This window comes from Colletotrichum siamense (assembly GCF_013390195.1).
Source record: "Colletotrichum siamense strain Cg363 chromosome Unknown KSG_Cg363_contig07, whole genome shotgun sequence".
NCBI classification, from domain to species: Eukaryota; Fungi; Ascomycota; class Sordariomycetes; order Glomerellales; family Glomerellaceae; genus Colletotrichum; species Colletotrichum siamense.
The window spans coordinates 1,403,485-1,425,319 of record NW_023501020.1 but is presented as its reverse complement, the minus strand read 5'-3'; the positions used below and the strand labels follow the sequence as shown (position 1 = coordinate 1,425,319).

Sequence of the window (21,835 nt, the reverse complement as noted above, 5' to 3'; positions counted from 1 at the left end):
CATAACGTTGTGTGTTTGCGTTGGTCTTCGACTAACCCCAGTTCTCGACAAAGTCCTGTGCATCTCTGTAAGATATTACAATAATTTTACATACTCGAGCGGGTGCTTTTAGCCCCTTATTGCAACAGAGACTAGACTAGTAGGGATGGCAATACTATGAATAATGCCGCGGGGAGCAAGAGGAATGATCGACTGACATGAGGACTGGATGCGGTTGGGGTAGGATTGCGACAACCAAGCCCGGCAGCGTTGAGCCGATGCCGACGTATGCAAGATAAACCACTTCAGTGCGAGACTGCAATGCTCGCTTTCGGAACTCACCGCTCTACCTGTACGATTGTCAGTTTTCCATGCCTCCCCCAAACTGCTTGGACAGCCTGGATCCTGCTGGTTCCACTGGCGTCTTCCACAGTTACTGAGTCAGGTTTCTGAAGTTCAACATCTCCATCAGCCACGTTCTATGTGATTCTCTCTACGTTGTCTTCCTTGCTTTTTGAAGCCAATTTTTGAGCTAAAATGAAGGAAGTGTAAATACTCCCACACAAACGTAAGGTTCTTGCGAAGCGTATTGAAAAATCAATCATGGCCGTTATCGTCGCTGTGGGTGATGGGAGTTCAGCGTTCGCTGGACTTGTTTAAACTGCACTCTTTTCGTTCTTACGAGTCATTCGTAACAAAGAGTAGACCCGGCTCGGACTTGTACTCTGAATATTGCTATCTGCCACAAATAGTATTATCGACACTTCCCAGAGAAATTGCGTGATCATGAATCCTATCATCGTTCGGATAACTCTCTTGTTATCACTAGCGATTCAGTCAGGCACCTGAAATTGAGCTGGCAAGATGCAAATCCTGAAGGATGGTGCCGAGATATAACTTTCTTTCATCAATCATAAGCAGTTTTCTAACTCAAGGCCAATAGAGGCGAGAATGGGGTCGAAGGGTTAACTCCGAGACGCCCTAACCGTCTGCATATCATCCACCTTCCCCATACGCGTAGCCCTGGCAAAAGTGGTTGCGGGTGCATTAGCGAGAGGGTCACTCACTTTTAGTGCGCCCAACCCAGATAGGGTCGCATACGGTCGCCGATGAACGGAGTTGGACTCCGTTACTTGAACCCCACCTCCCGGCTGAATCTGCCCGCATCAACTACCTTCAGAGTACACGGAGGTCATCACCGAGAGCCGCTCCTGACGACGAAACAGCCCTTTTGCCTGCGATCGCCTCAATCAAGTCAAACGTGGCGTGCTTTGGAATCGTAAAGAAGTTAATTTTCCGCAGTGTAACGGCAATAGCTACAATTTTCAGCGCCCGTCGCACGAAAAGTCTGGTCAAAATGGCCTCGACGGATGGGACGTTGGTGGTGGGAGTGGACGTCGGAGGTGAGCGACTGACAGGGCCCCCGGACCCGTGTCACTTACACCGACTCCTCTGCGTCTGGAAACTAACCGTATCTCCCAGGTACTAACACGGACAGTGTCTTGCTTAATGTCTCTAAGACCAGTGCGGACGCCGTGGTTGCGTCTCACAAAGCCCCGACCACCTCCAACGTGACGCTCTCTGTTCAGGCAACTCTGAAAGCTCTGCTGGACACCTCAACCATCAACCCTATCAGCATCACTGCTCTCGCCATCGGCACGACGCATTTCTTGAACGCAATCATTGAGAGAGACACGTCGCGTGTCGAGAAGATTGCAGTCCTTCGCTTGGCCTCTCACAACTTTTCCACGGGGACACCGCCCTTCGCAGACTGGCCAAAAGCTCTGAAGCGTATCATCAATGGACACTCTGCGATCATCCCTGGCGGATGCAATATCGACGGCACACTCATCGGACCCATCGATGAGGCAGCGATCCGCGAGCAAGCGGCCATCATCAAGTCCAAAGGGCTGAAGAACGTGGCCATTGTTGGAATCGGTTGCTCTACCGACAAAGACTACCACCAAGAAGAAGAGGTCTCTAAGGTTCTTCGCAATGAGCTTGGAGAAGATGTCAACATTGTTCTGTCTCACAATATCGCAGGTCCGGGTCTCCTTGCCCGCGAGAACGCCACGATCCTGAATGCCTCGATTCTCAACTTTGCCCAGCGAACGATCAGGGCTTTCATCGGCGCCATGCGTAGAATTGGTCTCCAGTGCCCGCTGTACTTGACTTCCAACTCTGGTCACCTTCTGCCGTTTTCCGAAGCCATGCAGGCGCCTATCAAGATCTTCTCATCGGGTGCCACCAACTCTATTAGAGGTGCTGCTTTCCTTGCATCGGACGCGATCGATCAATCTGGCAGCATCGTCGTTGATATTGGCGGCACGACTGCTGACGTGGGCTATCTTTTGAAGAATGGATACCCTCGTCTATCCAAGAGCTACACAGCCCTGGCTGGCGTCAAGGTCAATCTCGAGATGCCTTCAGTTGAGAGTATCGGCTTGGGCGGAGGTTCCATCCTACACGTTGGTGACGATGGCTCTGTTGCTGTTGGACCCGATAGCGTCGGCCATGACCTCGTTACTAAGGCGCTGTGCTTCGGAGGCGAGGTGGCCACGGCGACAGATATTGCTGTTGCATCGGGTGCAAAGATTGGCAATACCACAGTTGCCTTGCCGACCGACACTATTGAGAAGGGTAAGGCGCGAGTCAGAAAGATGCTGGAATCTGTCATCGATCGCGCCAAACTCTCTCCCGAGCCGTGCACCGTTATCTTGGTCGGAGGTGGCTCCGTTCTTTGCCCGCCAGAGCTCACCGGTGTGAGCAAAGTGGTGCTGCCTGAGCATGCTGGCGTTGCTAATGCCATCGGTGCCGCAATCGCCAAGATATACGGCTCAGCGGAGACTATTGTCTACGGCTCAGATATCCAGGGCGGCATTGCAGAGGTTAAGGCTAGAGCCATCGAGAACGCTGTAGCCAAGGGCGGTGACTCGAGCTCTGTTACGGTCCTCCACGAAGAAGTGGCTGGCGTGCCGTATGTGGAGAACCAGACCTCCATCAAGATCGAGGTTGCGCTGCCTGCGGACCATCAGCGGGTTTACTCGGAGATGACTCAGACAGCTGCCCCTGACCAACTTGTTGACGAGGAGATGTTCGAGGAGACCAAAAAGCATGAAACCACAGACGCTGGTGATGCCGACGAGGATGATACCGTCGACCTTAAGACCTACCGCCCGCAGATCGAGTCGAGCGGTCTCTGGACTCTCTCCGAGACCGACCTAAGGTTCTTGTCTATCGGCTGCTACATCCTTGGTTGCGGTGGCGGCGGGTCTCCATACGCCCCTTATCTCCAGTTGAGACAGCTTCTTACAGAAGGAGAGACAATGAAGATCATTCGCATCGAGGACTTAAAGGACGAGGAGATGATGCCGCCCGTTGCTAGTGTCGGTACACCGGCTGTTAGTATCGAGCGTCCCGGAGGACACGGCGTATGGCATGCCATGCAGGAGATGGAGAAGGAGATGAAGACCAAGTTTGAGAGACTGATTGCCACCGAGATCGGCGGAGCAAATGGCGTCGCTACCCTTATCTGGGGAAGCTCACGGTACTACGATATCCCCACGGTTGACGGAGATATGATGGGTATGTTTCTCAGACTAATGGACTCCAACACACCGTTCGTATTGCTAACACTATGTCCACAGGCCGAGCTTACCCCCAGTTCGAAATGGTCTCCCAGTACATCCACGCCAAGTCCGTCAACGAGCTTCTCCCTGTAACTCTCTGCAGTGGAACCGGTCACAACGTTGTCATCCCCGCGACACAAACCGATGAGACCTCAGCAGGCATTGCTATTCGTGATGCATGCGTGGCCATGGGCTCAGCAGCCGGCGCCGCCGGCCGTCCCATCCCCGGAAAGCTAATGCGCGAGGTCGGCATCCCCAACACTTACTCACTAGCATGGCGTTTGGGACGCGTAGTCGCTTTGGCGCAGCAAGCCGGCACAGTTTCAACGGTCACCAAGGACTTGATCGAGGCTGCTGGGGGTTCTGGTAGCGCCAAGGTGCTGTTCCAGGGCAAGATTCGTGGTGTTGAAAGCACCCTGACAACGACGGCACACAGCCTGGGCAAGGTGACCGTTGAGAGACTGAGTGAGAGCGAAATGGAAACGGATACGGACAGAGTTGGCGAGGGCTTGAAGGAAGTTGTTGTTCCGTTCATGAATGAGAACCTCGGCGTTTTGGGCAAGCTTGAGGACGGGACGGAGAAGGTAAGCCTGATTACCATTGACACCTTTCCTGGCAATGATGCTAACTGTTTTGAAAAGGTCATCGCGACTGTTCCCGACTTGATCTTCCTCCTTGACACCTCGACTGGCGAAGCCATTGGTGTCCAGGAATACAGATACGGACTAAAGGTGGCCGTCATGATCATGGCGGGCCATCCCCTTTGGGCAACCGAGCGTGCCCTCGAGATTGCTGGGCCCAAGGTTTTTGGCCTCCCCCACGATTACAAGACTGAGCTGAGCTACACCAAGCCAGTCAGTGTTATCGATGAATTCCGACCGAAGGCATAAGATGGCGACACGTAAGACCCTTTGCGAAAGAAAACGGTGGATGTGAGGAAGAATATCGAGATCCGCTATTACCCAAGTTTATTACTATCAGAAATACCCCAAAAAGTCAAATTCTCACAAATCATTATGGTATCGGTGGCTGATCTGACCAGTCAAACTCCGGCACACCGTCAAAGAAATTCAAATCTGATTCAGCCAGGAAATTGTCGCCTACTCCAACCCAATACGCCGATTCGCTGTCCAAAACGCTCATCGGCTCCCAGACATGGTGTCCAGGAGTTTCCAAGTCACCGCTTTGTGTTGCTATTCCCATGTTTCCTAGTGATTCATCCCCCGGTGTGATGAGGGTAGGATCGATGGGCACACCAGGCCCGGGCGAGGCCATATTGGGGGCTGGAGTCGTTGCGGCCGTTTTCGAAAGCTCCTCATGTAAGACCGGCACCGACGCGGGCACTTCTGAGGCGCTGCGAGATCCCGAGACATGTTTCTCTGCCTCTGTAGGTGGACCAGCACTGCGACGGGTCTTCGCATCCAGCACGCTCTTGAACTTCAGCCTGGCCTCTCCCGCAAGTGACCACGAATGAGCCATGTCTTGCAGTGCGTCGTCCAATATAGGCAGCAGGGTGTCGTTGGCTAGTGACGAGGGATTACTCATGTGCCTACAAGTAACTAATATCGCATTCATAACCAAGATGCAACCACCCACAAACAGAAGAGGCGCATTGCCGAGGGTGTGTTCGCTCTTGAAACGCTGCAACACATCCACGATACCCTCCGCCCCCGCTCTGCATACTCTGAACGACTGGGCGAGCGGGTTCTTTTCATTTTCGGGCTTGTCTTCTGACAACGATGGCATGGATCCTATCGAGGCTATGAAGGGCAGATTAAGGCTGATGCGCGTGCTGTGGTAGAGAGTGCTTCAAAAGAAGAGAGTGTGAGTACTTCCGTCTACTATTCCCATCGAAGTCAGAGAATGCAATACTTACTGTAAAATGGCCACGTTGACTTGCAGGTTATCCTTGTTGGTAAACCACTTCTTCCATCTCATATTGGTCGGGAGAGCCTCATGCCAGGCAACAAGTCTGGCGTTCAGCTTATTAAGAGACACCTCAGTCCATCTCCTGGCATGCGCATCGGTCTTTTTCCTAGGCGCAAATGTGGTAGACAGCATGTCGTGAATTATTCGGGCCAACTCTATTTGCTGGTTGAACAGCAGAGTCAATTTTGGCCCAGCCGGGCGTACCGTCTTCAGAAAGCCAAGGTCATGGGAAAAGAGCCAGTTTTCCCAAACCGGAGGGTCATGACTAAGTTCCTGTCAGCGGAAGATAGAGCAAGCTTCTAAGGACAACTAACGGCAGTGGCTCGCTCAAATTGACATCGGCGTCATTCTCGTACATGAATGTTGGGCGCCCGAGAAACAAACTGAAGATTCTGCACACGAATTAGAGCGCGTCATCGATTGAAAAATAATCTGCAAGACTAACTTGTCAGACAAGAAACAGCCCCAGTATATTCGGCGTCGAAATTCGTTATCGAAAGGAAACGGCGACTTCGAGTTCGGCCTGTCTTCTGAGCCCCAGTGGGTCGGTTCTCGTTGAAAGCCAATGTCCTGGCCCATTCTGAAAGCCATACCTGCCTTTCGCGTGAGCGATTGAATAATACGGCAATGGGGTCACCTTAGCGTACCAGCGAACATCCAGCCCCTCGAAATGTTTCCTTGTCCGACCTCGTAATATCCACAGCAAAGTAAAGCCTGCACAGAGGTTGGTCTCGGGGCGCTGAGACCCTCCGTTGTCAGGATACTTTGTGCCGTATCCGCGAAACCTTGCGCCCGGGACCTGATCTCAGGATCCTTCGACATTAGAGCTCCGATTGCAGCTGCAGCGTAAATCAGAGGAGGAGAACAAAAGTCGCCGTCGATGGGGTTGTCCTCGAATTCGGCTACAAAAGCCTCCCTGTCGATGAACATGAACAAGGGGTACTGCCAGTAGAAGAACAGACCCAAGCACAAACGCATTGTCTGGTTGATCAGGTTGCTTCTGTCATCCTGGAAGGGTGACTTCTTTGAGTTGCCGGATGAGCTGCCACAAGTATCTCCGTAGTCATTTTGAAAGATGCTGGTTGGGCCGTGGTAAATCATAGAGCCTGGACTGTCAGTCACCAGAACATATTGCATCCACTTTCTTAAGAACCTCACCATCCAAAGTCTCTTGCAAGGTCGCCTTGGTCAAAGCCTCACTCAACGCTGCTTCGTCCTCCAAGGGCAAGCTAGAGAAAGACGGCACGTAGTCTTTGATCTCAACTTCGTCCAAAATCTGGTTTCGCTCATCGTTGCTAGCCTCCTTGAGCCGAGCCAAGAAGCCCTCAAGCGAGGCGATGCGAGACTCCAGTGCCGCAACATACTCACGTGACACCGGCGGCCGTTTGAAGTCGCTCTCCCGAAACTCGCACTTAGCCGAAGCTGCGGAGCAATTGGCGCACGGGAATGTGCGGGAACATCGGATCTGAGAGCGGCGCCGTTGTCAGCCGGATGAGACTTCCACAATGCGGCGGTGGCCGACGGCCATCGGCGAAGACGGGGCGGGCGATATCGGAGGGACTCCGGGGATTACAAATACCGCGGTACCTTTCTCTGTTGACACCGTTTACACCTTTTTTTTTCATTACATGTTTAGCATCTTTCTGATTCAAATTGTGATGCTGAGATCAACTTACGATATCCGCTTCACGTTGTTCTTCTCCATCTTCAAGTGGGCATGCAGGCAGGCAACCACCACCAAAGAGACGGTCAGTTGCGCGCGTAAGGGGCTGGCAGAGATGCGGGACAAAAACCACCGCGGTCACATGACAATCAAATTGTTTTGGACCCTTTTTCACAACTTGGCCGGTGCGCTGAAGATTGCGGGGTTGATTGAAGTGGGATGGGTGCCTGTTGACAGTTGACAGCGCGATGGCTCAGAAACCCTGCTCTGAATCCCTCTGTGCAACGTGACCAACCACGTTCGTCATAGACTTGCCATTTGGGGGTTCGGTTCACTAATTTTAGGTGGCAAATGGATTCGTATTTCATCAGCGTCCTTTCTGGCATAGGTTCAACCCTGCGGGTTTCGTCAATTGTAATTCTGCGCTGAGAGGCCGTTATCAGCATGGCCAGGGTGAAAGGATCCACAACCTAAGCAATACGATATTGCCGGAGCTTAAGCTCTAAAAAGCCGAGCGTTCAGCTGAAGCTAGGCAACGATGAAGGGAATCAACACAATGAGAGAAAACAGCGTAAATCTTCCTATGTGAGTCTTTGTACAAAAGCCACCAAAGAATCAGCGAAGATTTTACTGCTCGGATTAGCCTGTACCAATGGACGATGAGATATCTTTATCAACGAGATAGTAGGAACAATTTGATATGTAGGTTCTCAGCCGTCTGTGACAGCAATTGAAGAAGTTCGTATATGACTCTTGCTATTGGATGACTTGGTCACACAAGCTGTAGTCGAGTTAAGCACATGTCAACGACTAGTCTTCAAGTCAGCCTTGATTACAGACTGAATCTGCCAGCCTTCTGATGCGCTCAGATGTATCCTTAAACTGATATTGGTGTAAAATAAATTTGAGATCAGTTCAGTCTCATTTACATCCCTTTCTGGACCTTTCCCGAAGAGTCTGGTACAACTCGGCAATAGAATTTCGACATCCGCGCGGACAGCTGTATCTATGGGGGAGAGGCTAGTTCTCCCGTCGCTCTGTAATGTTGTTCTCAACATGCCTAATATCCCTGCTGTTATGCAATCTCTTAGCTCTATGTCTCTGAGTTTTGCTAAAGACTTGACTATTTTAGTCCCGGTTGAATTGCTTCGACACTTCCAACCTTCAACCCGAACCCAAACTAGAAATCGCGTTGCAACGCCACCCACAGGGACCCCACCATCTTACGTGATGGGCTCGGGTTCCAAGCTTCCCTCACTCGCCAAAACAAAATTCCAAATTGCCAAGCCCTCCTCAATATCGTTTTCACCGATCACGGAGGTATTGCGCTGTTTCTTTTGCCGCCGAAAGCCCACCCCGCGTGCCATTATGCAACGCCGAGCGGCCGGCCGAGATGTCGGATATGATACCCCGCATGCCCCTCCTACCTATCTTTGCTATCTAGGCTATCACACCATCATGCAACCTCACCCCTCCTTCTGATCTTGCCACATTTTCACAATCATTGCAGCATGCGCTAAACTTACTAAGCTTTCGTTCACCAAGGTACAAGGTTGACAGGACCTCCAGTTGCGGCTGAGTTGTCAGACACACTATTCAGACGTCCCAGCAACCCAGCATGACGACTTCAAAGCACGTCGTCTTCCAGAACGGAAGGTTCTTCCGGTCAAACAAGGCTCCGCCTGGACAGCGATCGGAGGCCAACTTCGCCGAGGCTCTCGTGATCAAGGACGGCCTTATCACATTCGTCGGCGAAGCTTCAGCAAACGAAGTCAAGAGCGCTATCGATGCAGGAGCTGAGGTTCGCGATGTTGGCGGCCGCCACGTCCTGCCTGGTCTCCTCGACGGACACATTCACTTGACTCAGCTGGGACAGACCTTGCAGAAATTGCCTCTGGACAAGTGCAAGAGCCTAGCGGATATCAGGAAGACTATCAAAGACCATGCCGCCGCCAACCCGGACCAGGCGCGTATCTTTTGCAGTGGCTGGATGCATTTCATGACACCAGAGGGTCCCTTAGCCTCGCTCATTGACGACTTGGATCCTCGTCCAATCTTGATCACAGCAAAGGACCTGCACTCTACGTGGTGCAACAGCGCCGCTCTGAGAGAACTGGACCTGGACAATGAGCCGGACCCTCCTGGTGGTGAGATCATGCGCGACCCCAAGACTGGCAAGCCGAGTGGTCTGCTCTCGGAGGCAGCGAGCATGAAGTGGATTCCATTGTACATGGCCAGGACTTCCACGATGGAAGATCGTATATCGGCAATCAAAACCGCTGTCAACGACTACACGAGTGCTGGATTCACTGGTCTCATCGACATGGCAATGGAAGAGGAGGGATGGGAAGCGCTGCAGAACTATCGCAAGAGGGAGAAGGAAGCCGGTCGACCGTTCCCTATTCGCTTCGCTGCTTACTGGATGATCCTGCCGAGGGACAATGATGCGGAGAACATCAGACAGGTTGAGAGGGCTGCAGAACTCGCCAAAGAGTTCAACTTGGAGACGGACCCCGACTGCAGACTCGTGGGTATCAAGCTGGTATGCGATGGCATCATCGACGCCTGCACAGCCTCCTTGAAGGAGCCATACAGCCACAACAACGAGAACTGCGACCCCGTATGGTCACCGGAACACATGGGTCCCGTTGTGGAAGCAGCGACAAAACACGGCTTGCAAGTGGCGCTCCACGCCATCGGTGACCGAACAGTCGCCAACGCCATCGATGTGCTCGAGAAATATGTCGGCCCGGAGCATCGCCCTCGTATCGAGCACCTCGAAGTCACAACCGCGGAGGACGCCAAGCGGTTGGGTAAGCTGGGCATCACAGCCTCCGTTCAGCCTGTTCACTCCGACCCTGCCATCCTACGCGCATGGCCGAAGCTCATTGGCGAACACCGCTGTGGACGCGCTTTCGCGTACAGCGACTTCGCCGACGGGGGAGCCCCCGTGGCTATTGGTTCTGATGCGCCGACTGCGCCGCATCACATTGTCAACAACCTTTACATTGCAACCACGCGGAGGTCGGCCCGCGAGCCGGAGTTGGAGACAGTTGTCAATCCCCAGTTCGCGCTGTCCATGTGTGATGTTGTGGCCGGGGCCACGGAGGGTGCGGCAAGGAGTTGTTTCTTGGACGATCGTGTAGGATCATTTGAAGTTGGTAAGAGGGCTGATTTGGCTGTATTTGATCTTGAATGGAAGCCCGAGAAGGCTCTGCAGGCAAAGGCTGTGGAGACTTGGTTTGAGGGACAGCAAGTGTTTCCTGGGCAGGTTTGAGGCCTAGAGGATGGAGTTTGGTGTCGCGATAGATTAGATCAGCATTAGGCAAGGATATTAAATATACGAATGAGTCAGAGAGTAACAGAAGCCGCAATGGTAGAGCTTGGCATTCACTATTAAGATCGCCATTCTCTTCTCACCAGATCCATCCAAGTACAAACTGAGCTATTGTGCGAGCAATCCAAGCACGGCCCAGGACAATATAAGTACATCATCATCGAGCGTCTGGCTAACCTTCGGCAAATCCTTCTCCACGATACACAAAGGAAGCTACATGACGAAATGAGCCCCGACTACAGACGTCAAAGTCAAAGCAAGTATGACGAATTTGCTCACAGCCAACTGTCTAGACTCGCTCTTGTTGTACTGAAGCTCCTTCTTGAGAGAAGCGTAGTCGATCCACTCGCATTTTCCCTGAAATACTTCCTTGGTGTAGTTGAACTTCCTACCCTCAGCTTTAAGCTCGTCTATCTTCTTTCCTGCTGCCTCTCTGACACAGTTTGGCCAATTGATGGCTACCTCTGGTTGATGGGTGAAGCATGCCATGGATTGGCAAAAACGCTGTGTCGTGTACACATTCGTGCCATTCCGGATGCTCGGACAGCAATGTTCGAAGAGGTCAAAGTCTCCTCCAGGGCTCACGAGATATCCGCGAGTAAAGATAACGTCATTTATCGTGCGGCAGACAATGGGCACCCCAAGGTCAGGGGCAGGTCGCGCGCACGCGTGTGGATTTTGGTGCCATCGCTCTTGGAGCTAGAGAGATACGTCAGACACATATCTTAGATCGTAGATAGTATTCAGACTTCATAGAGCACGAAGGGAGCCCATTACTTACATGTGTTCGATGCGTTTCGTTGACCACGGGGATTTGGTCCATGGCGGGCGAAAGTGTAGAATGACTTGAATGACGGATCCCCCTTCAAAGAAAGCTGACGATGTGAACAAGACTTTGACTCCGCACTACTATCAGGTGGGCAATTTGGCCTAAGTCTCTCTTATAGGTGGGTACGGGCAATGCTGTCACAAAAGATTGAACTCTCAGCTGTCTCTTTAATGGCCAACTCAAGATGACGTATGTTGTGCTCCGAACCTTGGATTCAAAATTACACAGCTGCTGTGCCGCAGCCCTTTCAAACTTGACTGGCTGTGGTAATCAGGCTCAGTTCGACAGTTATGGTCACATTCATGTAGCTGCTTTGACATTGCCTGATTGGTGGTGCCAATCAACCCCGAGTCCGCCAAGCCTGGCTTGGCGGGTGAATCGCTCAATCCAGACGGTCCAGACTCTACAGTATTTATCCGGCTGTCTTGGAATACGAGATTCCTAACCAACCGGTTGTCTCTTAATCTTGTTGGACCAATAAAGCTCTTCCCATCTTCTGTCAACATGTTCCAACAGCATACGAAGCTCGCGTATTTCTTTCAAATCACCTTTGCGGCCCGTCACAAGGACGGTTGATAACCCTGGACACAACACAACTTCAAATAAGACTTCATGCGGTTGGAATATCGAATTCCTTGGCTTGCCTGTGTTGGGAGCTTGCAGACTTGGCGAACAGAGTATTGCCCTCAATGCCCATCTTGGCTCGCGCTATAGATCGGCGGAACACCTAGTCGCGGAACTACATCTTCGAAACGCGAAATGTAGAAAAGGAAGGTATTGCGCTGCTGCGCCTCTCACGAGCAGTTATAGGACCGAGAAATTCGAAAGACATCTTCGGAAGAAGTCCAAACGAACTCCTTTCAGAACCATCAGCTGATCATTGCAAGCCTCGTCACCATGAGAAGTGCCTCAACCAAACCTCGAGGCAAAGATCAAGTCAGTTTGGAGCTTAAACATTCAAGAAATGATCTAGACCGCCCTCGCCTGGAAGGTGTGGAGGATGAATGGCAGGTGGGGGCTGTTGGTGCTCGAGACTTCGGGCTCGGTCGAGATGAGCACCGTGACTTCACTGAGCTGCTTGGAACAGCTGTACGGCGAGTGAGTTTTTTGGGCTATCTTCAGATGTGTCTAGTATACTAGCATTTACTTCATGACTTGTAGAGGCGCAGGTTAATCCTGAAGAGCGCGGATGAGGAGTGAGGGTGAAAATTATTTAAAGCTGGCTTGATTGCTCGCCGAAAGCTTTCAATTCTGTTCTTCACCATCGCCACGCTCAGGTTTTGCTACTGACAAGACCCTTTCTTCTCTTCTATATACAAATCCCAACTCTTTCTCACACTCTAGCTGGTCATTGGCAACCATGTTGAACCGCCTCCTTCTACTCTTGCGCGCGGCTGGACACGTCTTACCGAGAGATGGCGACAGCGCTGACCGGTACACTGTTTGTGGTCAAGATCGTGGGTATGTTTTCGAATCAACAGTCACATACAATTGGTTTGTCCTTGTTCCAGATGAGTATATATGCTGAGACGATGAATAGATACACTGAGCAAGACTCGTTGGAGGCTGCGCAGTACTTGACGAACACTGTTGTGACATCTGATGCCTTTTCAATGGCCAAACATGATTGCATTTTTGCGCACGTCAACGCGACTGTTGTCAGTCTCTGCAACGGCAGTCAGCGCAACCGCACCATCAACCGCGACGAAGCTAGACGTGGTGTCGACCAACTCATCAAAGACTGCGGTCTCAATGGCGGCTTCACTGGTATCCACGTCGTCAATAACTTGACCTTCGCCGCCTATGGTGTCGGAGGGATCAGTCTAGCTCCTCCTCCCGGTTCCAATCCTCCTGATGTTCCTGGATCGAGGAAACGCTCGCTAGGGCGATCCCTTTCCAGGCGCGACTGCGCGTGGGCTTACGACGGTGTTCCACACTTTGACTGTGACGCCAAAAACAGGCTGAATGAAGATGGATCTTGTGGTGGCCAGATTGTGCCTGAGAGCAACTGTCAGGCTTTCTGCGAGCTCCGCAGGACTGGTTTCCTTGGCCACGAGGAACGAGCACCTGGCGAGGGAGGGAATCAGATGCTCCCAGGCGAGGCCAAAGAACTTGGTGGAGGTTTCGAGACCTCTATTTCCAACGGCTTCTCCATCGGCGTCGAGGGAATTTTCAAAGAAGTCATTGGTGCTGGTGTCAGCTATGAATGTGCGTAGCGTCCAAAATGGTGTTCGTAGTAGAAGCTTACTGGAATTAGGGTCAATTTCGAAGACGACACTTACAACTACAACAAGATCGATGAAGGACGTCAGCTCGGAACAGTACTCTCGTTGGGTCTTTTTTCCTAAGCTTATCGAGAGTTGTGGTACCGTCTCGCGCAAAACATATTCTGCCCCGACCCCGTGTACTGGGTTGCCCTGCACTGGTCTCCCAGCAGACGATCCTGACTGCGTTGGAGATTTGGAGAATGTTGCTAACGTATGCTCGCTGGTACCGAAGCTGAACCCAGACGGCGAACCTGAGGTTTTCTGGGCCGTCCGTAAGTTTGGTTTCTTCGTTTTGACAAAGAAAGGGACCACGGGACGTTCTTGTCAGCTGACTTTACACTTCCCTGTTACAGGCTACGAATATGAGGATGGGACTCCTTTGCCCTTCGATCAGCAGCATTTTTCATACAAGACTCCTTGCGTCAGTGACGACCCAGACGGCGATGGAGAAAAGGAGTGTTACAACCATATTCCTGCTCTCATGCTGGCACCGAACTACAAAAAGCTCGAGCATGCCATTGGAGCAACCAGTGCTTAGGTTGGCGGGCTCAGCACTTGCCGATGATATACGCTGATAGGAGACAAGGAATATACAGAGGCATGGATTCTGGAGTACACGCGACATTTGGGAGATGTCTCATTGCTAATTTACGTTCTGATCTTCCTCGTAGTTTCTGCGAGATTCTAAATCATGTGCACGAACACGGGGTTCTTGCGGATCGATGTTCTTCTTTATGTCTTTGTCTGAGGTGCTCTAGTAGTCTTATCTAGTTTAGCTTGTGTCAGAGCATTTCTCTAGCAGTACGAAGAATCCTATCACAATTTCAGTCCAACTGTCTTTTCAACTTTACTGTCCGGTGATGATTTAGCATAAAGCTTGAGAACCAGCAAGCTCCAGATGTAGGAAGATATCAATCAATTCATCGTACTACCAAATATTTGGTATCTTCTGCTGACTGATGAATACATCTATGGATCTGTTTGATCGTGGTGTTGTGGAGAGGGAGCTGCCCCGGCCGACTCGCGCCTAATTCAGATACCCAATAGGCTACCTTTGGAGGGGTTTCCTGTGGTCTATCCAGACCCTCGTAAATATCCCTGTCAAAGTCATACGGCAGCTTATAAAGTGTGCTGTGCAAAGACATAATTGAAACCTTAGAACAAGGGGGGAGAGGAGAAATCATTGTATCAAGACATCTGTTGGCCCACTTCTTAAGGCGTCTTCATTATCCGGGGATATAATTGCGATTCGCCTCAGCATAAAGACGTGAACTCCCGGACGTACTTGAAGTCTCAACGTGGTCATACAAATATAGCAAAGATACCGACTAAGGCTGTGGCAAGGGCCATCAACAAGTTGCTAGACTGAACAGCAGGGGCGACGCTGAAGAATACACCTCTGTTCCTCCTAACTTCGCCCGAGCTACCTACCTCCAACTTCCTTCGCAGCGGCTGGCATAGACTTGTTGAAAGACTTGTATGTGGCCTTCATGCCGACCTGAAGCTTCTTGATCGAATCGCGACCTCGGTAATCACTCCATGTGCGATCCAAAAGCCCTGAAAAATGGTTAGCGGCAGGTACATCCCCTATCAAAGGCAGACAGCAAAACCGAAACACGCAACTTACCCCAGAAATCCTCGACATCAGCTTTGCCTTCACGGATGTAGTAGCTGCCGCCCATACTCCAAACCATCCACCCAACGCTCCTCTGAACCATCAAGTCCATCAGACACTTGTGGAACTTCTTCTCATAATCTCGCGATGTATCCGACTGATCATGGCCCCACTCGCTCATGATCAGCGGCGCCACATTGGCTTGCCCCTTGGTCATAACGTCCGCGCCCCAGCCATCGAGCATCCCGTAGTACCCTTCACAGTCATCGCTCAGACCGTGGTCGTACGCATGCAGCTCGAAGACGAACTTGTTTTTGAACGGCAGCGCCGCGATGGAGAAGTTCCATTTCGGCTCGTCGGCGTACCACCCGTTAGCGGGCGCCTCGATGTCGATGCCACCCAGCCGTCCGCCGAAGAAGATGAGCACGTCCGGGTTGGCGGCGTGGATGGTGCTGGCACCTTGGACCATGCGCTTCCCCCACGTCTCCCACGTTCCGGGCTCGATGGCGGGAGCGGCGGGGGGTTTGTCGTAGCTGAACCGCTCGCGTATCTCGTTGCGAAGACCGATGCTCGAAAAGGACTTCCAGTTGGCTTTGCCCTGTATCCATGCGTTAGAACAGTGAGCAGCGTGACTAGAGAGAGGCGGGACTCACATGCTCTGCCATGTAAGACAAGCTCCTAATCCAGTTGGTAGTGTTGAAGTAAGCATCGCCAAACCACCCGTTCCCGTCGGCTACGTTGCAGCACCATCCAGCCTTGGACATATGGTTATCAAGATGCAGGTAGATGTTCTGACGCGCCAGCTCATCAGCAACAGCGTCCCACACTTCAAGACGCTTAGTGTTCTCGTCGAAGCGGGGGTTGTTGCTGACGATCTGCTTCATGATCTTGGTGCCGTTCTCCGCGCCGAGCGCCTTCTCCAGGGTCGCTTTGAGAGTCACGTCGCCTCCCTTGTCGACTATGTCGTCCACCATCTCGGTCGCGAACGTGAGACGCACCGAGTTGAAGCCGGTCTGGGCGATCTTGGTGACGATGTTGGAGATGTTCTGAAACTGCAGGCCTTCGGGCAACATGGTCTGCTCATGGCCGGGCCAGTTGGCGCCAACGAGGGCGACGGTGTCATTCTTTGCGTCAAGGATGTCTCGGCCGACGACGGAGAGCGGGAGAGATTGGTCACCACGCGGCGCGGGAGGCTCATGTGCCGATATGAGCGGCAGCGTGAGCGCGCTTAGTAGCGCCGTTGTGGTGGTGTGAAGCCGGCGCATGATGGATCGCTAGAGTTTCGCGGGCAAGACGAGAACGCCTACTTTCAGCCTTAGGAGGTACGGACCTATGGCTAGGGGTCTCTGCAGAGGTAAAAGAACACGGGTGAGAACAGGGTAGGAATTGAGCGGATCGAGGAGGAGGCCTCGTTAATGGACATCCTGTTAATTGAGGGTAGTCGTCCTCACATCTGTCAAGGTCCTCGCATCTCCCTCCCGGGCCTCAATAAACAAAAGCAATATTGCACCAACTCCAAGCCTTCCATCCTTGGAGTCTCAAAGAAGCATTTCTCAAACTTTTCCCCTGTGTCAAGAACCAGTCCTACGATCTTCTTTAGCTGATATTCTTCCAGAATCAGCACCCTCTAGCCGGGGAGGAGAAGCCTAATATTGAAAAAAGTATTCCCTCATCCATCAAGGTTAAGGATGACGGCTGGGAAAGATCCGCTCGGATGTTTACCGTGATAGGGCACTGGAGGCACCAATACATCCATGTGCTGCCGAAGCTTCGTCTGATGTGTGAACCGGCTGTCACCGAGGACGTATCAGCATGCAGTGAGCTCGGCGTTGAACCCCGCGCATGACGGCATGAAAAACAGGGTAGACATTGAAGATCAATAAAAGGCCTCTGAAGATATGGGGAGGCTAGCAGCGCTAGGCGAAGGAAAATCGTGGTTCAATCGAAGCAATAAGAGATCACAATGGATTGCGGCCGTTTGGAATCAACGGTGAAGGTTAAAGTTAGAGACGAACCCACATATAGCAGAGTATCATGCAGTTAAGCAGCTTGTTTTCAATGGTGGCTGCATTGTATTGATAAATACACAAGAGTGCATAAAGTAAATACATGAAGAAAGTTTAGGTTTGGGTTATCTGAGTATTCACTGCGGTCCACTCTACTTCATGTTCTGAAGAAGGTAGCGGACGCCGGCGTAGGTCTCCTCACCGGTGGGGACGATCTGGCTGGCGGGCAAGACGAAGCCGTAGTTACCGGTGTCGCGCAGCTCCTGGGTGAAGGTGTAGTCGGCCTTGACGACGTCGTTGACGTAGTCGACACTGCTGCCGGTCGCCTTGTAGATGGTCGTGCAGATGGGGCCGTACTGGTACGAGGTGCCGTGGACGGCCTTGATGGCGGCGACGGCGCCCTTGGCGAGAGACTGCAGCTCGGTGTTCTTGGAGGAGACGGCGGTGCACGAGTAGCCGTAGGGGGTCATGAAGAGCTGCGAGTAGGAGTGGAAGTCGATGAAGAGCTTCAGGCCCTGCGCGGCCTTGGTCTTGGACAGCCAGGCGGAGAGGGCAGCGGTCTCGGGGGCGTCGCCGGCGGAGGCGCCCTTGAAGTCCTCGGCGCAGGGGTCGGTGGATGCGCCGCCGGTGACGGACCACTGGTAGGGCCAGTTGCGGTTGATGTCGTGGCCGAGGCAGCTGCTGCCGGAGGTGGTCTGGCGGTTCTTGCGCCACAGACGGTTGGTGGTCTGGGTGTAGATGAAGCCGTCGGGGTTGACGACGGGGAAGACGTAGAAGTCGTACTTGTCGACGAAGCCCTTGACCTCGGTGTCGGTGGAGTACTTGGTCAGCAGGTTGTAGGCGATGTACTCGTTGGTCATTGTGCCGATCCACTCGCGGGCGTGGACGGTGCCGTGGAAGACAACGGCGGGCTTTGTGCCCTTGGAGCTGCCGTAGATGTGGATGCCCGTGATGGTGTTGCCTTGGAGCGAGCTGCCAGAGGTAACGATCTCGGCGTTGTTGGGGTAAGATGCCACCAAGTCCTTGAGGAACTGCAGATGGTCGGCATACGCGTGGTACGAGTTGAACCAAGTGGTGTTGGCGGATCCAACTGGAATTTGTCAGTGGCAGTCCAGATGCGTGATTGGGTCTTACTAACCGGCGTAGACTGAGAAGCTGGACTCATCAGCAATGCTGAGGCCGAGATCCTCGTGCATGGTCGTAACGTTCAATCCCGAGATCTCGGCGTTGAACTCGTCGACCTGCTCAGGCGGGACGACAATATCGGCCAGAGCGCCGGCTCTCGGAACACCCTTCCAGGTGTTCAATTGAAGCTTGTTGATGACGCCGTTCACGCGGTCGACCTCGTCGCCGACGGACACACGGAAAACCTTGGTGCCGTCGTAGCTCACCCGTTGGGAGCTAGCCCCCGCCACGGCGGCGGCAGAGGCGGCGGCGATGGTGGTGGAAAGGACAGCGAGCGACTTCATCTTGACAACGCGTGATATCGTCGAGAGTGCAGAGACAAGAACTTCACCAGCGCAACCGGTGCGCGGCGTCGTCTGGTTATATGGTCGTTCGCAAGACCGATGAGGGGAAGGCGACAGAATCAACAGGGACAGCAGGATCGGACCGTCGGGGATCGCCTGGGCAGTTTTTACAACCTTCCTTTTCAGGTCATGGCGACCCGCGTCGAATGCACGCCCAGCTCGTCAGATATCTTGGCTTGAGGGACAGGAGACCTGCCCGATCAAAACAAGGCGCGAAGAGACAACTCACAAAAGTCCCCGCCTGGGCAAGCATGCAGGGTAGCTTCTGATGCCGTGTCTAGAAGCTGGACAATCTTAGCTGCCTGGCCAGCTTTGGGAGCCAGATCTGAGGGGGAAGGTCCATGACTCTACGTAGGTTCTGGCTGGGAGATTTTCCGTCTTCTCGAGAGGGGGGAACGACCGGGGTTCAGGGAAGAAGGAATTAAGGTGCCAGCCAGCAGCCATCAGACGAGGGGCATGCAGGCGCGAGCTAATAGGCTTGTCGTTTGACCGCTGACGGGACGATTGGGGCCGCATTGAGCTTGTTGTGCAATACATCCGTCCGGTTGGCCATGGTTCTTTTGTTTCTCGTTCGACCGGCGTCACGGCTTGATTAAGCAGTTCGGGAGGGAGGCGATAGTTGACTGGTAGAAACGGGGGTGGACTGGTGCAACCCAACCCAGCCCCCCCGCGGTCGTTAAGCAGATCCAGGCAGGTCAAGTGCCGGATTGCACGCAGCCGACCTGCCGGAACTGGGGTAGCGCGGCGGTAAGGATTCAGGAGTTTGGGGGGATCGCGCTGTTGACTTGGGGAAGAGAAGCTTCGCGGAGGCTAAGGCAGGCCCTGCTGCATGAGCCGCTTCTCTGCAAAGGATGCTTAATCTAGAATGTGGTATATTCGAACTGCGGCTAACAAGATGGAGTGCGAGAGGATTTGAGGCGTTTTCATACGGTAATGGCGAGCTTGGAGCTGAAGATGGCGATGCATGGCTCTACGCGAACCTTCAACGTCGGGTCATTTTTAGGTTTAGAACAGTGAGTTTAGCGAATGGGGCCCCAATTAAGGCTTATCTGCCATCACAAAGTCCGATACGAACTCATGCGGAGCAGCCCGACATTCTCTCACTCAGGTTGGCAACACTGTTCTCTGCGAGTCTGCGGTTGAGACAAGAAGGACAAACGGACGACATGAGATTATGACATCTCATGTTAAGGTATGATGTCAGTTCGCGCACAACAGAAAAGTGAGAGCCGGGGATGAGATGGGCTCCGAGCACCTCGCAGTCCGGTGTTCTTGTGCCACAAGGAATACGACACGCAGGCGGAGATCTGTATTTGCCGTCTGTTTTGGAGAAACACCGCTCGATCAGTGAACAACAGAAGCATGCGCGAGAACTAATTCAACCTACTGTTATTCAGAAACGAGACTTTAATACGTAAAAAGGTCACAGCTGAATAGTTGACTCAAAAGGACATGTCGCAATCCACACTTCAATTCTTCACGAATTTCGGCCTCCTCGGGCGTTGTGCACGGACCTTCTCACCATGAGATGAGGCAAGTCCCCATTCGCAAATCTCCAGCAATCGCAAGAAACCCGTAGAAAACGAGGACATGGTTGGTACGCTTAAAATAATGGCAAATAATTCTTGATCTCTAGAAGATCGTCTATAAGCAGTGCAAAAGCTCAAAATGGCAAAAACAATGGACGAACAGGGAATCGAACCCTGGACCACTCACATGCTAAGCGAGTATTATACCACTAAACCATTCGCCCGTTGTTGAGGAAAAAGGGCTAGAAACCTAACCATGATGCCTTCGTCGCTCCGGTGCTGCTTCCACCCCGGCCCCGGCATTCTCTGTCTCCCGCCGAGGCCGATTGATCATTTCTTCTCTCCCTCGAGCTGAGTTCTCGATCCTTGTAGCCCCCAAATGAAATTATTACATCGAATCTCATCCCTCCTCGTTTGCCGCGCATGTCGTCTGGCTATCGACATAGCACCGAATCTGCCGAAAAGCCATCCACGTCGATGACTTCATGACTGTCTCAACTGTGCGATAGTCACATCAAACGCTTCAGGTTCCCGCCCGATAATGTCCTTCATATGACTCGTCACCACGGCTGTCTCTCCCGCCCGAATAGCATCCCAAGCGGTCGCCCACGTCCTTGCCTTCTCCTGCGATCCGAAGCGCGCGACGACCTGCGGCAGCTTGACGTACTCATCAACATCAACCTGGCGAATGCGAACGTCCTTGCCGGCGACTTGGCCCAGAACCTGCACCGTCTCCTCCAGCGACCACTCCCTCGAGCCGGTGAGCAGGATCTTCTTGTTGACGTAGGCAAACTGGTCCGGGTCCCACGAGTAGTTCGCGATGAGCCGCGCCGTCGCCTCCCCGAGCTCGTTGCGCTTGACCCACGCGACGCCGGGCCCGGAGCCGTCGTGGGGTATGAGGATCTCGTCCGCCGGCGCGTTGATGTCGAAGAAGGCCGTGTAGATCGGGTACGATTCTGAGTAGAGCCCCTCGCGTATGGAGGTGAAGGTGAAGCTGGGGTCGGAGGCGGCTGCTTCTGTCAGGTGGCGCTCGGAGTCGAGGTGGGCTTGCATCACCTCCGCTATTGAGGTGTCCTGGTAGTCGCCGCCGAAGGCCAGGGAGCTGTAGAAGATGTGCTTGATACCGGCGCGGCGCGCTGCGTCTATGGCGGGTAGTTGCACCTGACGGAATTCCTGTGAGATGGTCTTGTCCCTGCACAGCGAGGGGCGTCCTTACCTTTCTTCGGTAATCGTGCACATGGCTTGGATAGGAGATGAGGAAGAGGACCTCGATGCCTGCAAACGCGGCTTCTAGATCGGAGGGGCTTGACTCGTACGAGGCCTTGCGCACTCTGACTCCGTGTTCGAGATGCTCTTGCGGGATCTTTTCTGGGTATCGGTTGATGAGGATGATTTGATCATTAGGGAGGAGCTTGCGCAGGTACTCGTAGGTACTGCCGCCCAAACCACCCGAGCCCGGAAAGATGCCGATAGACTTCATCGTGCTGCTCAAGATGCTCACTAGCGCTGATCGGATGATAAGA

The 21,835-nt window shown here is 52.9% G+C and overlaps 7 protein-coding genes across 7 annotated transcripts; 3 read left to right on the top strand and 4 right to left on the bottom strand.

The window, feature by feature from the left end:
• Positions 1-1,336: 1,336 nt before the first annotated feature.
• Positions 1,337-4,498, top strand: hyuA-0 (putative D-/L-hydantoinase subunit A; the record flags this gene model as incomplete). Its single annotated transcript, XM_036642562.1, has 4 exons — positions 1,337-1,382; positions 1,462-3,564; positions 3,627-4,192; positions 4,250-4,498. The coding sequence occupies 4 exons, from the start codon at positions 1,337-1,339 to the stop codon at positions 4,496-4,498; spliced, it is 2,964 nt and encodes a 987-aa protein (XP_036492408.1).
• Positions 4,499-4,622: 124 nt separating this feature from the next.
• On the bottom strand, positions 4,623-7,065 carry CGCS363_v010712 (putative transcriptional regulatory protein; the record flags this gene model as incomplete). Its single annotated transcript, XM_036642561.1, has 8 exons — positions 4,623-5,157; positions 5,209-5,415; positions 5,485-5,802; positions 5,852-5,929; positions 5,983-6,130; positions 6,185-6,643; positions 6,696-7,002; positions 7,060-7,065. The coding sequence occupies 8 exons, from the start codon at positions 7,063-7,065 to the stop codon at positions 4,623-4,625; spliced, it is 2,058 nt and encodes a 685-aa protein (XP_036492409.1).
• Positions 7,066-8,818: 1,753 nt separating this feature from the next.
• ytcJ-0 (putative amidohydrolase YtcJ) lies at positions 8,819-10,477 on the top strand (the record flags this gene model as incomplete). Its single annotated transcript, XM_036642560.1, has 1 exon — positions 8,819-10,477. One exon carries the CDS (start codon positions 8,819-8,821, stop codon positions 10,475-10,477), a length of 1,659 nt encoding a protein of 552 aa, XP_036492410.1.
• A 2,249-nt stretch (positions 10,478-12,726) lies between these two features.
• On the top strand, positions 12,727-14,171 carry CGCS363_v010710 (uncharacterized protein; the record flags this gene model as incomplete). Its single annotated transcript, XM_036642559.1, has 4 exons — positions 12,727-12,827; positions 12,907-13,574; positions 13,624-13,905; positions 13,987-14,171. 4 exons carry the CDS (start codon positions 12,727-12,729, stop codon positions 14,169-14,171), a joined length of 1,236 nt encoding a protein of 411 aa, XP_036492411.1.
• Positions 14,172-15,056: 885 nt separating this feature from the next.
• GH5FP-0 (Glycosyl hydrolase 5 family protein) lies at positions 15,057-16,513 on the bottom strand (the record flags this gene model as incomplete). The annotated part of the gene is made up of 3 exons (XM_036642558.1): positions 15,057-15,190; positions 15,261-15,846; positions 15,902-16,513. The coding sequence occupies 3 exons, from the start codon at positions 16,511-16,513 to the stop codon at positions 15,057-15,059; spliced, it is 1,332 nt and encodes a 443-aa protein (XP_036491794.1).
• An 893-nt stretch (positions 16,514-17,406) lies between these two features.
• CGCS363_v010708 (Metallocarboxypeptidase A-like protein) lies at positions 17,407-18,723 on the bottom strand (the record flags this gene model as incomplete). Its single annotated transcript, XM_036642557.1, has 2 exons — positions 17,407-18,344; positions 18,393-18,723. The coding sequence occupies 2 exons, from the start codon at positions 18,721-18,723 to the stop codon at positions 17,407-17,409; spliced, it is 1,269 nt and encodes a 422-aa protein (XP_036491793.1).
• Positions 18,724-20,795: 2,072 nt separating this feature from the next.
• qorB-0 (Quinone oxidoreductase 2) lies at positions 20,796-21,792 on the bottom strand (the record flags this gene model as incomplete). Its single annotated transcript, XM_036642556.1, has 2 exons — positions 20,796-21,473; positions 21,529-21,792. 2 exons carry the CDS (start codon positions 21,790-21,792, stop codon positions 20,796-20,798), a joined length of 942 nt encoding a protein of 313 aa, XP_036491801.1.
• Positions 21,793-21,835: the final 43 nt, after the last annotated feature.